The sequence below is a fragment of the Lissotriton vulgaris genome, chromosome 10 (assembly GCF_964263255.1).
Source record: "Lissotriton vulgaris chromosome 10, aLisVul1.2, whole genome shotgun sequence".
Lineage (NCBI taxonomy): Eukaryota > Metazoa > Chordata > Amphibia > Caudata > Salamandridae > Lissotriton > Lissotriton vulgaris.
The window spans coordinates 210,684,475-210,698,985 of NC_141698.1; the positions used below are offsets into that span (position 1 = coordinate 210,684,475).

At 44.2% G+C, this 14,511-nt stretch overlaps 1 protein-coding gene across 1 annotated transcript in view; it reads left to right on the top strand.

The window, feature by feature from the left end:
• The first annotated feature begins 6,064 nt into the window (after positions 1 to 6,064).
• The window catches only part of DNAJC19 (DnaJ heat shock protein family (Hsp40) member C19), a 58,751-nt gene continuing 50,304 nt past the window's right edge, over positions 6,065 to 14,511 (top strand). The window contains exon 1 of the mRNA XM_086940891.1: positions 6,065 to 6,240. Coding sequence (XP_086797017.1) covers positions 6,238 to 6,240 — 3 coding nt within the window. The 5' untranslated portion in view covers positions 6,065 to 6,237. The remainder of the gene's footprint in view (positions 6,241 to 14,511) is intronic.

Here is a 14,511-nt window from a genome sequence, read left to right on the forward strand (position 1 = left end):
TCACCGCGGCTTCCTTGTGAGGCAGCGTGCAGTGCCCCTTTAAATCTCAGGTACATTGTGCACCACCGGTTCGCGTTGACGCCAATCTCGAACTAAGTTCGTTCCACACACTTTTTGAGTGCCTTTATTGCTTTTGAAGTTAATCTGTAAATATTTGCATTGTGGCTCCTTGAGCGCTTTTAATCCTTGTGTTCAGTCTATAAAAAGATAACTATTTTTCTATTACTGCTTCTGGTGTCCGGTTGCAGTGTCTTCCCTGCGTTATTGTGTATGGCCATAAATGCTCACACACTGCCTCTGAGATAGGCCTGTCTGCTCGTGCTACGTTACCACAGGGTTGAGAAGGGGTTATCAAACGTTATAGCCCCCTTACTCTGACTTAGGAAGAAGGATCCCTATTGGACCTCAGCGCCAGCCGCTGCCAACTAGAGATCCCCATTTCTAACAAGCTGTAAACGAATTTGCCCAAAATATTCAACTCTTAATAAAAACCTTATAGCCTTCTGGGAATCAGACTCCTCTAATCCGATACCCGAACCTAATTGGTCTCAAATATGGAGCTCTACCACCAGAAATAAAATATCTCCGGTCCTATCTCAAACAGAATTATGGCTCCTACACAAGGCCTTCTTGACACCGGCCTGATTCTATTTACAACACCTCCGCAATGACCCTATTTGCTGGAATTGTAAGGAGGAAACAGGCGACTTAGCCCATCTTATTCTGCACTGCAGAGCTGTAGCGTCATTTTGGGATAAGGTATTTGATTTTATTTCCAAACTATTTTCTTGTAATCTAAAAAGAGAACTATCCACTTTAAGAACCAGCTTTCTTGGCGTTGATGCAATAAATGATGCAGACAAAGCCCTACTAGACCTAATATTCATATCTGCAGTAAAAACTATCTCGAATAACAGGAGATACACTCACAAGGCATTATTTAAATGCTGGATGAACTGGATAATTCACCTTAGGGGCGCAGATATCGCTCTTCAAAACTCCCCTTGGAAACCCTCCACTAGACATATGTGAGATAATATCGCTCTTCAAAACTCCCCTTGGAAATCCTCGACTAGACATATGTGAGATAGTCTAGATGAATATACCTCAATATCCTGCATTCTTTTACACCGCAGGGAATCACAACACGGTTGTTACAACAACCGCGTTGAGATTCCGCATATCTTTACTCCGCAAGTCGGAACAACGACTTGCGGAGGGGGTGCTGGAAGTTGGAATAGTATAATTTACTATTCAAACTCCAGTAAGTGCGGACACTAGGGAAGGTGTTGGATTTTAAATCCAACACCTCCCCCCTCAGCAAGTCGTTGTTCTGACTTGCGGAGTAAAGGTATGCGGAATCACAACGCTGTCGTTATAACGACCGCCTTGTGATTCTATGCGTGGTAAAAGATTTGTTGTAAACGTCCATCACCAGTCTAGATACATATTTCAGTACATATACACATCTATAATTGACCTTGGGAAACTTCTCTACCATAGGCCCTTTTCTCTGACACACTTATTGGACAATTATCTGATATTAACAGATGTAAGCCTCTTAATTGTTCTGACCGCAATATTTTCTCTTCTCCTAGCCTTCTATCTGGTTCTTATTAGTCTTCTCTATTTTTCATCTTATATCTTTTCTCTTTTCTTATTTCTTGATTGTATGAAAATTAGCTATTAATGTACAGCTTGTTTTATCAATATACTTCATATTTTTCCCGTGACCTATATAGTAATGAGGTAAATAATCATTGCTTATTAGACAAACTGGAAATGTTATATACCGCCTCAATTGATGTATCAAGATAATGTTATCTTGCTCTACACCATATATCATTGCTGTTTTTTTCCTCTTTCTGTTTCTTTATTGAAAATAACTAATAAAAAATATTTGAAATAAAAAAAGAAAGGAGGTAGTACTTAATTTGACTTGCATCGGAGTGTGACAAATAACGTTTGGTTGCGGGACACTCTGCCTGTACTAGTGAGGCATTCCATATATCAAAGGGACCCTATGGCGTTTGTATACTTGTTATTTGAGAGCGCAGTGATTGTGCCTTCATCTGAAGCAGAGTAGCAGACCCTAGGATACCCTCTGCCCTATACTCACAGCTGTGTGAAAACACCACCCCTACTCCTTGCCTGGGCTCTAGATGTCAGGGGCTGTCTACAATGCTACGTGGTCCATCACTCTGTAATGCAGGTTTCTTAAAGGGTGCCTATGGTTTGACAGCAATTAACCAGGTGACAGAGGATTTGGAGAACTGTACAGCTGCTCCAGAACACGGCAGCAGTGTATGTCTTTGTGTGAAAACTGGGAGCGGTGCAATCTGTCATAATTCACATGTTTTTCACTGAGATGACGTAGATGTTCGCAAGGGCTCTGAAGGCATGGTGGCTGTGGAAGGCATGAGCTTTGACGTTCCAGGAAGGGGGATATTGAGGTGAGAGTATCTAAAGGGCTCTCTGAAATGTGCAGGACATAGAGGTGGCCGGGCAAGCCAAAAAAAAGCGTGCAAGATGCCTTACTCTGGCTCAGGTTGTAGTCTTCTTGAAACTTTGGACCTCATATCCCTACTGTATGATTACGAACCGGACGTTTTTGCAGAACTGCGTATTCTATTAGGATCGCTGTGAGATACTGCTTTTCTCACTCAGATGATATCCGTTTTGTTTACTTGTGGAACTTCTCTCACACACTGCACCTGCCACTCACCTGAGGGGTGAAATGTGCTTTGTTTAAATAACATGGGTTTAAAACCAACAGGCAGTGAGGCTGAATTCTTTGTGCCCAGTTTCCAAGCAACAATAAAAATGTCAAGATAACTCAGTTTAATAATGAAATGCTGCAAGATCAGTTTTTTGTATAGTGACAGTTCTCACAAAAGAACATGAATCACGCATATTTGCAAAACTGTATTTAATAAGGATTAGTTGTGAATTACTGCTTTTTACCAGGTTAGACCCCTTCCATTTCTGATACTTTGCGGCAGTTTTAAAATCTCCATGGAATTTCTTGTTGCTCAAATGCGTGTAATTTCTGATATTTATATGAGTGTCTGCACAGGCCTTACTCTGATGCGACTTCTCCGGGAAGAGAATCCAGCGAGGGCTAAGATGGTGGCCGGAGTCCACCTTTGACGAGAGACGGCTCGACCCCTCTGAACAACGTGACTTCCACAGACGCTTTGGACACACCGGAACCTGGAGGAACGCAGCGGTGAGCCCTGCAAAGCGTGCTCGGGGTTTCTGGAGGCAGTGGAGTCTGGGCGCTGTACATCCTCAATGCCTGACTTCAACAATCCAGCGAGGGACAAGATGGCGGCCGGACCCCGCCCATGATGAGAGACAGCCCGACCCCTCTGAGAAACGTTGCAACTACAGACACACCGGAATCTTGAGGATCACAGAGGTGAGCCCCGCGAAGCACGCTCTGGGTTCCTGGAGGCGGTGGAGTCTGCGGCGCTCTACATCCTTAATACCTGACTTTAACATGGCGGCCGAAATTGCCCTCAAATGTGCCTGGAGCTGAAGCTCCGTGTCGACCCTGCTCTCCAGGCTACAGAAGGGATCTTTGCAGCACCACACTCCGGAATAGAGAGCGTGTTCCAGCACCGGAATTTGGTTGGAGGTGCAGGTGCATGGGCATAATATCACTGCCCTAACTTGTATAGCTGGCCCCGAAATTTGAGTTTCCGGTTGCAAACACCGGTGAGCATGATAGCGACTGCCCCAAACTGTCTGGTTGCGGATTACCCTAAATTTCAATTTGTGACTTTGCCAGCGGCTGGTAGCTGAACCTTTACAAGCACCCTTACAAGCAGGCATCAGGCCTGACAGGGCACTCCTATAAGACGCTTTGGAGAATCGTATGACCACAATTACAGCTCTCGGTACGGGAAACTCCTGAGGCATTGCAATTGTGGACCACAGTCTCTCATGGACTTCTTTACTTTTCCCTTTGTCCTGCCCGCCATTTTGCTGCTGTTCTCGGACGTTTTTTCCCTGGTCCCCGACCCGTCATCTTGTCCATTCCCTCGTCTTTTTACCCTTTTCCCCTTTTTCCCCCTTGAGGATCCTCAAATGTTTCTTCCCCTCTCTGTTTTGCCTTTTCTCCATACCCTCGAATCCCTCCCACCCTCCATTGGTGTTGTGACTACGTCCCCCCTCCGACCCCACTTAATGGAACTCTGCCTGAGGAAATCAACTATGTTTGTATATATATGTATATAGGGATAACTCTAATCACTAGTATAGGCAGTAGACCTTTGTACCATCTACCATTCCTATGTGACTCTTAAAGTATATCCATTCATATCCCTTCCCTATGTATATAGAGATAACTCTAATCACTAGTATATGCAGTAGACCTTTGTACTCTCTACCATTCCTATGTGACTCTTAGAGTATATCCAGTCATATACCTTCCCTTTGTATATAGAGATAACTCTAATCACTAGTATATGCAGTAGACCTTTGTACCATCTACCATTCCTAAGTGACTCTTAGAGTATATCCAGTCATATCCCTTCCCTATGTATATAGAGATAACTCTAATCACTAGTATATGCAGTAGACCTTTGTACTCTCTACCATTCCTATGTGACTCTCAGAGTATATCCAGTCATATCCCATCCCTATGTATAGATAACTCTAATCACTAGTATATGCAGTAGACCGCTGGGCTCTCTACCATTCCTATGTGACCCTTAGAGTATATCCAGTCATATCCCTTCCCTATGTATATAGAGATAACTCTAATCACTAGTATATGCAGTAGACAGTTGTGCTCTCTACCATTCCTATGTGACTATTAGAGTATATCCATTTGTATCCCTTCCCTATGTATATAGAGATAACACTAAGCACTAGTATATGCGGTTGACCTTTGTACTACCTACCATTCCTATGTGACTCTTAGAGTATATCTAGTCATATCCCTTCTTTATGTATATAGAGATAACTCTAATCACTAGTATATGCAGTAGACCTTTGTACTATCTACCATTCCTATGTGACTCTTAGAGTATATCCATTTGTATCTCCTCCTTGTGTGACTTTACATCTTGTACATTTGCAATTTTTTCTGTTTGTATCATTTATGTAACGCATGTAATCCTAAATCCTTATGTTTCTCAACTGGTTCTTATGTAAAGCGCTCTGACAGCTTCGGGTAAAGTTCGCGCTATATAAAATCGCAGAAATACATAAATTAATAAAGATTATGATTTAACATCGTTTTTGTTTTGGGGTTGGAAAGGGGGGAGGTGTGTAGTATGGGGCTTGGTGGTTATTGCTTGTGTACTGCACTTGATGTTTATATTTGTTTATTATGTCATCATGCACATAGAAGTTCTGGAAGGGGAACGATGTGAAAACTCGGATCCCAAGGGAGCATTCTTTGCCTGGTCTTACTTGGATCGGATGTCCTTCACTTCAATCTCCTTCGTCGTAGGTTTTTGGCTGAAACTTGGAAGAATACATATTTCATTGAATATATCTTTCATGTTTGCACACCCAGCGCTGATTGGAAACAAACTAGTCCAATGTAATCATTTACTTTGTTCTGGAACAGTGTTGGTTTAAAAACAGCCGAAAACCATCAAATAAAGACATTGAAATAAATAAGGGACTAACCGTACCCAAAAACTATCGGGAATGTACACTAGTGGTGTACGAAAAAAGGCTTCAGATGAAACCAAAAAAGATAGAACTGTTGTAAAGGAGAACATAACAAATGTAAACGAGGGTGCTGCGGAAATGTAAATATCGTATGAGAACAACAAATAGTTTAAAAAAAAATAACCTATATCAAAATTAACAACAGCATTCATATTGTCATATTCTCACATTTCTGGATATTAGAATACATATGATGTTTTGTATTCCAAAGGTTTTCGTTCTTCCTATTTGGAAAAACGCTGTTCACAAAAAGCTACTTCGACTAAGTGAGTGGGTGCGTGTTGCCAGTTATATCTATTTCTATTCAAGGGACAATTTGTAGTCCTTCCTCCATCTCAGCAGTAGAAACCGTGATCCGAGGCACAGGCAACTTGCCGTAAAGCGTTTCTATTTGCGACAATTGTCTTGAATTGGTTTCTGTACTCCAGGAAAATTGACCTTTGAGAGTGGCTGACAGGGGTATGATCTGTTCTAGGGGCTCAATGTACGACAGAGCCCCCTCCTACGTTTTACTCTACGGGACACCACTGCTCTGCTAGCCTTACAATGGTAAGTCGGGTCAATGGATTTAGCTGCAACTTATCAGACCAAGGAATGCATGGTCTGTCAGCCTAGCATGTGGACTTGGCAAGAGACGAAGCATATACTTCTTTAAACACGTTAGTTTAATTACCACTGTGATTATTATTTTTTTTTTTTAGAATTAAACACACGATAATCGGTTTTCAGGCGTTAACCGCTTCTAGTACATAACTGTATGCGAGACGTTTAAACGAATCCTGGATTTCCCTCCCAAGGCAAACCATGCAGTCTGTGGCAAGTGCTTTTAGTTGACAACACAGATACCTTCCAAAGCATGAACAGTGTTTGCTTAAATACTAACACTTGCACAGAGATCAGTGTTCACGTGCAATTTTGAATCGCAAAAGTAAGTAAATAGTACCCTGGAATTCAAGTAGAAATGATTCAGTCGTGTTCTAGACCCGTCAGTAATTAATTAATGACTTTAAAGCGGATCAATTTATTACTGACTTTAAAGCGGTTCTCTATTCTGCCCTATATTCTCGTGACTAAAACTCGTTGAGACAACAGATTATCGAAAGTGCCGTTAAGGTTGCATTCTGTTGGAGTGTTGTTTTTTCCCCCGATGTTTATTTACTTTATCTTGCATTCTATAGGAGTGTTGTTTTTTTCCCCCGATGTTGTGTTTCTCAAATTTTTTCGTGCAACATATGACTCGTGAATGAGTGGCCTCAAGGTATCTGGGTAAATTCAGGCTGTGGCTGACATTTCAGGGCAAAAAAATGTTATTGGTGGAGCCGGGTGGTAGATGTTCAGCTCATCTATTAAACATCTTAGGGGCAGATTTAAAGACCCTTGGGACACTTTGCGCTGCCGTTGCGTCACTATTGTGACGCATCGGCAGCGTAAAAAATGCGCCACGTTACGACACATTTACATCGTGGGAGATGCGTCACGTTATGAAGCCCTGAACCACATTATACCTGCATCAGGCGTTCTGACGCAGGTAAGCCTCGTAAAAGTCTACAATCTACAAGATTTCACTGCGCCACTTCTACGACGCCACTGCATCAAAACCTTACACCTGCTTGAAGAGATGCGTCAGTTTCTTGTAAATCTGCCTCTGTTTCACGTTTTCAAGGTATTTGTGGTATAATTCTTGCAAGGTTTAGAAAGTCAGAGGGCACTGTGGTATCTTCCTGTTTATCACACGTGGGCTTCCTAGTTTACATGGATTAGTCTAGAATGTTATGGTTGAAACGGTCTGATTCGCTACTGGTCAGTTACTCCAGTGTTGCAGGCAGGCACTGGTCTTTGGTAATTGTTCTTCTTGACTTATGTAGACAGGAATTATTTTCCAGCAGTTGTGGCTTGCATGCCCGTACTGCAGATTATGTAGTGGCAGCGACAGTACCAGTCCTTTGGAATCAGCAATGGGAATGCCCAACAATTTGGTGCACTACGTCTTAGGTAGTTCACAGCAAGAACTGCAGCCGGATACAGAGGAACTGCTCACGCTTTGCATTAGTACCTGCTTCACTCTCTGTCGGCAGACACTCTTCACTATTTGGTTAGGCCGGCCAGATTTTTATGTGTTTAGTCCTCTTGAATTTCAAAAGTCAGCCCTGTCTCCATCTTCCCTCATTTCAGTTTCAGGATCTCTGCCATCCAGACACAGTAATGCAGGCAATACACATGCACTGTTTGTGATACTTCTGTCCTCGCTACTTCTTGTTCCAGGTGCTACCGAAAAGGGATATCACTGGTCCTAGTATTGTGATTCTTTCTATACAGAACCCTCGTACTTCTTAGCAGGTGTCTTACACATGACATATTTACACACTTGACATGCTTATGCAATGTCAAAGCAAGCCCTGGGTTTACATACAGAGCTGACTTTACACGAGCAGATTAGGTAGACTACGCTCTCTTTTGACAGAAAGAAAGGGTTCTGATCACACTAAAGATTCACAATACGTTGGTACACTTTCCCCAACACAACACCACACCACCACTCTATGGGATTTACCTATGCCCACTTTGAGAACTTGCTTTGGTGCCCCTTGAGGTCACGGAATCCGTTCTGGACTTCACGGTACCAGGGACAGGCCTAGGCCTCTGCACACACAGTAGAATAGCGTGCTGCCAGGGCAAAAATGTCACAGGGAAAGAAGTCAGCTTAAAAAGTGCCTGACCGGCACAAATACAAAGCATCTCTTCTGCCTTCTCTTTGAAGGGCTTTATGGGCAATGGAGTCTGCTCTGCTCCGTACAGCGAGAGGAGAGCGATGACAATCCCCTGATACTTAAACTAAAACAGTTGACTTTATTGTCCTTTGAGGCTTAAGTGGAGGGACATCAGAACCAGCTAGAAGTCACGAAGAATAGGAGAAATGTTAAGTGGGAGGTAGAGGTAGTAAGCACTTAACCCAATGCAGTTCCGGCCTTATAATTAATCCTTGCCACCCAAATAGAGACTGTGCTTGCTAACTGGGGACATAAAGCAACAATCTTGACTGATACTGTGTTCTTAAAATTGAGTGATCTTTTTACCTAGGGAGTCTTGGGGCAACTTAAATCGATTTCCTCAAAATGGTAGTTCAGTATGCCATGCAGAACATCAAAGACCAAGCTGCTGGAAGCAATATAAAATGGAGTCGCCCGGGACATCAGGGAAATCTGGGCCCTATACCGGTCCACTTCAAAGCAAGTCAAAGCAGAATGGGGAATTGAAATTTGATTAGACCTCTTGAATGCCTCAACTACTAGCAACCAGAAGAATTTCAGGTATTTAGTCAGGCTAGGCAGGGGGGAATTGAGAAAACCAGCTGAGTCTTTAATCCTACTCTGCAAATGGGCATTCTATTTCGGAAACCTGCACTCTACCCCGTAAGAAACAAAGCAGGTTGTCTCCCCTAGGGATGGCTAATTCTCACTTGCCCCCAGTAGTCTTCTCCCTAGAGGAAACTGCATGTGCTGTGGCCTCTTTCAGACATGGGAAACCACCAGGGTTTGATAAGATGCATGCAGACCTCTTTAAATCGGATAATTCTGTTTGGATCCCCTACATCTTCTCCAATGCAATTGTGGCGGTGGACGCAATTTCTACATCATGGAGGGGTGCTTGGATTGTGCCAATTTTTAAGAAAAGGAACCTCCGCATCCCTTCTAATTATCGCCCAATCAATCTTTTAGATAATTTACACAAAAGGTCTTCTGTAAGCAGGTTTTGGAGCGACTCTTAGATTGGTATGAGGCAAATCATATCCTCTCGAACATGCAAGCAGGTTTTGGGTATAAAACTAGTGTGCTTGACCAGGCCTTCCGATTTCTGTTGGCCAAATGGAAAATGGTAGACCTGAGAATGGGTGACATCCGTGCTGCATTTGACTAAGTGCCCCGGGGAAAGTTGTGGGGGGTTCTTCGGGGGATGGGGTCCCTACTAACTAATTGCACATAGTCATGCTCTTCCACGAGGGACGTTTTGCCAAGGTCTGGTGTGGTATGAGTTGGGAATTGGCTGAGGCTTTCCCAGTTGAACAAGGTGTATGTCAAGGTTGCATTCTAGCACCAACACTTTTCCTCTTATACGTCACTGATTGTGTCAGTTACCCAATGAACAACTGTGTAAATGATTCCCCTTCCCTTGCGGGCCACAAAATCCCAGCGCTACTGGCAGAAACGATGTGAGGCCTACAACTTCTGATCGACAGCTTTACAGTTTTGCATAGAGTATGATCTTGAAATTAACACCCCCCCAAAAAAATCTATGACCTACTCAAGGAGAGGTAGGGTGAGGGGTGTCATCAGAGCGAGGAATCGGTCCATGGTCCTGCAAACCACAGGTCTTAAAAAGGTCAATTGCGGTCAAACACAGAGCCGGGGCAATATGCAAATTTGCTTAAAAAAATATAATAAATAAATAAGTCACCTGTGCGCCCATTCTCCCAGCTGTGGAAATGTACAAGGCCCAAGCAAGGGGGTTAGACCTATACGGAGCTGAACTATGGGATCATTACAACATGGATGTCCTGAGTGTTGCTGAAAGCTATTTTCTCAGAGCTCTTACTGGCCTACAGATGGGAACACCATTAGTACCACTACACCTGGATCTAGGTATCCATGAAATAGCTGTGTTGGCTGCATTCAGGCCATTGTTCTACTGGATACGTATTTGGTGCACTAGTGAGTTTTGTCACTTTAGAGAGCGGCTAGCAGAAATGGTTGGGCTTTGTGAGGACCCACCGATTGGAAAAAACAGGGTTTTGAGAATATTGACACTTACAGGGAGCACTAAATAGATATGGGCAGTTTAACCAGATCCATCCTACTACATTGGTACATCAACAAACCCGAGGAATTGTTAGATTTTGTACGCCCAGTACGTGCACTTGAAATGTTTCTACAGTTTAGATATGGAATACTCCCATTTGCAGCCTTTACTGCTTTTTGGGTGGGCGCGAAGCCGGGGTCATGTATTTTGTTTTTGTTGTAAAAGTGTTGTTGATGGCATGCCTGATACGATGTGATGTTCGGTAGTGGGAGGGTGGCATTGCAGACCACATTGCTCTTTATGCAGATGACGTTCTGCTGTTCCGAAGCGACACACATTCCTCTGGCCTTAGATGCCTTGAAATCCTCCATCTTTATGGGGAGGCCTTCGGCTTGTAAATTAACATACACAAATCACTTTTGTGGTGGTAGCTGGGGATGCCACTAGGCAGTACTGGTGTCTTGAGATACCTATACGACGTAACTCCTTTAAATATCTTGGTATTCATGTCTACTTGCCTCCCAGATCTGAACTGGTCCCTCAATTTTCATACCTGAGCATCGGCCTTGGTAGATGGAATTGTGTAAGTGGGGCCGTCTGCCGTTAAATCCAATGGGCCGCATTGCTGTCTTCAAAAACATGAGTCTACCCCAATACTTCTATATTCTGTCAAACTCTCCCCTTCTGATCCCTTGGATGTGGTTTCAATCCGTGACTTTGAAGATGATGGCCTTTTTTGGGTGGGGCAACGCCGTGTGGCCTTTGCCTCGGTGTGAAAATCCCTGTTCGATGGTGGCCTTGGCATGCACTACATTTATAGCTACTACCTCGCTGCACATCTAGTCCCGATCAATGAGTAGTTTATGGAGGTATAAGGTGATCCGGCAAACCGGATTGAGCTGTACTTCATGGGTCTCAATGGTCTTCTTGGCCAGCTTTATGGCAGCCTGATACCTCCGTCAACTGCCTCTTGTACCCAGGTGACCCTACTTTGCTGGGGAGCGGCTTTCTGCTTTATGTACTGGGAATCTGCCTTACAGACTTGACGCTGCTGTGGCAGGGTACCTGATTCAGGCAGGTTTCGAATCTTTAGGGGTTAGCCCAATGGGACCGAATAGGAATCACATACTTGGGAGACGTTTGCCGAGGGGGCCGTTGATGTCCTTTCAGGAAATGTAACATCAATACAGTCTCTCCCTCACACAGTTCTTTTGCTCGCTGCAGATGCGCCATGCTTTTTGGTACACCTCCAAGTAGATGCCCAGAACCCCAAAACCAATCCCTTTGAAGACAAGCTTTTGATGGGGTGATTGGGTGATGGAGCTATATCAGTAATTTATGTCTACCTGTAGATCAACACGCCAGATCACTTCCTCCTCCTCCGGCAGAGGTGGGAGTGCTGTGTAGGTAAGCTCATTGATGATGACTGGAGGGAGGCATGCTTGGCCCCAAGAGATTTAGCAATTTTCTCAATGCTTCGGATGATATCTCCACGTGACATATCTGACCCCCCAGCGGTTGCAACACATGCGCAAGATGTTCTTTCCCCTGCCTCTGACTTCTTTAATTTGGCCTGGACATGCCCGGCCTTAACATCTTTCTAGTACGGGGTTGGGTACAAGAGCTCTGAGGTGCTCTGGCGCTGTGTAGACAGGAGTCCCCTAGTGCCCCTGCTGGGTCTCCTAGAGGAAGTTGGGGGGCCAAGAGCTGAAAGCATCTTCAAAGGCAATGTCTCCATAGTGGCCAAATGGGACATCAACCGAACCTGGAAATGGCCAGAGCCCCCCTCTCTCCTGGAGAAGGGGAGTTGACTGGTGTGCATGCCAAGAAAAAATAAGTTGAGGCAATAGGCTTCTCACAAAAACATGAGATATTGAGTGGATAGTTGGAATACCAGGGATTATCGCTGGGATGAGGATGTGGATGGGGATATTCATGACAGTGATTGTGCACTGGTTTGTTTTATGACACAGATGTGATGATGCTGTTTTCTTATTGGTAGACAATGCCTTGTGAAATTAAACCCAATAAAGTTTGGTTATTAAAAAAACTGTTGTAGAAACAGATGAACATTTGCTAGTTTTCTGTTACCTATACGCCAAAGCCAAAAACAAGCATTTACAATGCAATGGTCTCGGCATCATTAAAGGTAGAGCTACTGGCACTGCTCATGACATTTCTTTTTTTTTTTAAATCATCAATGGCATTGTCATTTACATTGGCAATAGCTTAATCGTTAAATAAATGGCATTGTCAATTACAATGCCAATAGCTACACCCTACACAGAGCCACCCTCACACAGACACACTCTGCACTTTGTACTGAACAGCACTCTGCACTTTGTACTGAACAGCACTCTGCAGCACACAACACTCTGCGCTCTGCACTCTACAGCGCTCTGCACTCTACAGCGCTCTGCACTCTACAGCGCTCTGCACTCTACAGCGCTCTGCACTCTACAGCGCTCTGCACTCTACAGCGCTCTGCACTCTACAGCGCTCTGCACTCTACAGCGCTCTGCACTCAACAGCGCTCTGCACTCAACAGCGCTCTGCACTCAACAGCTGTGAGTCTCCATTTGGTTACGTGATTTTAGTACATGTGTACTGTTTAGCTGCTTTGTGTGTTTTGGTAGGGACTTACTTTGGGTATCACTGTTTGTGACTGCATTGTGCAGACTGTGTGCTGTTTGTCTAGATCTACATGCGATGTGGTTCCTCTCCATGTTTTATGGTTGTTTTGTCTATGTTGGTGATGACTGATCTAGTCTGTTACAGTTTGAATCTGCATTTTCTTTTGCAGATCTTAGTGACCTCTCTGCAGTAGGCAGATGTTTGCATCTTCAGAAATGGTGGCTTTAGTTCTCTCCGATTCTCATTTCACCATAGCCAATAGACAAATATCAGCATGCCCAATCTCCTTATATGGATGAGGAGTTTTAGGTAGGAGTAATATAAATGGCATATTTTATTCTAGTGACAGCGCCCTAACAGCACATTCTATCTAAGTGGTGTACTGTGACTGCTGGCATTTGCTCAGGGTATTAATCAAAGGCTCCTCACAAGTCCCATGGATGACCCAGTCTTGAGAAATAACATGTTCTCTTATGATATACATTAGGGTATGGAACCAGCTACCCCTGATTGAGAACATTTTCAGCAGTTTTAAGCTCATTTGGCATTCTTTGATTCTCAAGCATGTGACTAAGAGTGTCAGATGCCCATGGGTCAATGAATGAATGAACCACCTTCTAAAGCTCAGCAGCTGCTCCAAACAGGAGCGTCCTGGTGCTATGTTGAGATAGGAAAGTAGGGTCCTAATTCCACTAACTAAACAGAAAAGTCTTCAAATAACACAATAATGTAGGGTCCGATTACACTTCTTTAAATAGGTGAGTCTTCAAATGAGTCTTAAAGACGGACTCTGAGGAAACACTACGAAGATGTTCTGGAATAGAGTTTCGCAGCCTGGGACCCAAAAATGAGAAAGATCTACCCCCAGCTCTCTCTTTATGCATCCTAGGAATGCATAAAAGGTCACCAAGATTATGAAGTCCAAGACTCAAAGGCAGCTTAAAAGAACAGTTGGGGCAGATGTAAGTCCCCCTTACCTTTAAAAGACAAGTGCGAGATGGCCGCATTTGGGCGTCTGGAACCCTATTAGGGTCTCCTTACTAAGAAGTATTCTTCCATCCATGGCTGTAGAAGAAAAGGCAGCATGACTGGCGCTGGTCGCATACTGGGCATGGACGGGCACTGCAGTCTTTCACTCGCTTGACCCGGCGCCGAGTGCCTGGAAGCCTTTCTTCTCTCCACTGCGCTAACCCCGAGGCCCGCCTCCGACCCATCCCCCCAGGGACCCTCGATGATGCCTGTCAGTCACAGACCTGTGGCGCATGTTAATGTAATTAATCTTTCACTCGCTTGACCCGGCGCCGAGTGCCTGGAAGCCTTTCTTCTCTCCACTGCGCTAACCCCGAGGCCCGCCTCCGACCCATCCCCTCAGGAACCCTCGATGATGCCTGT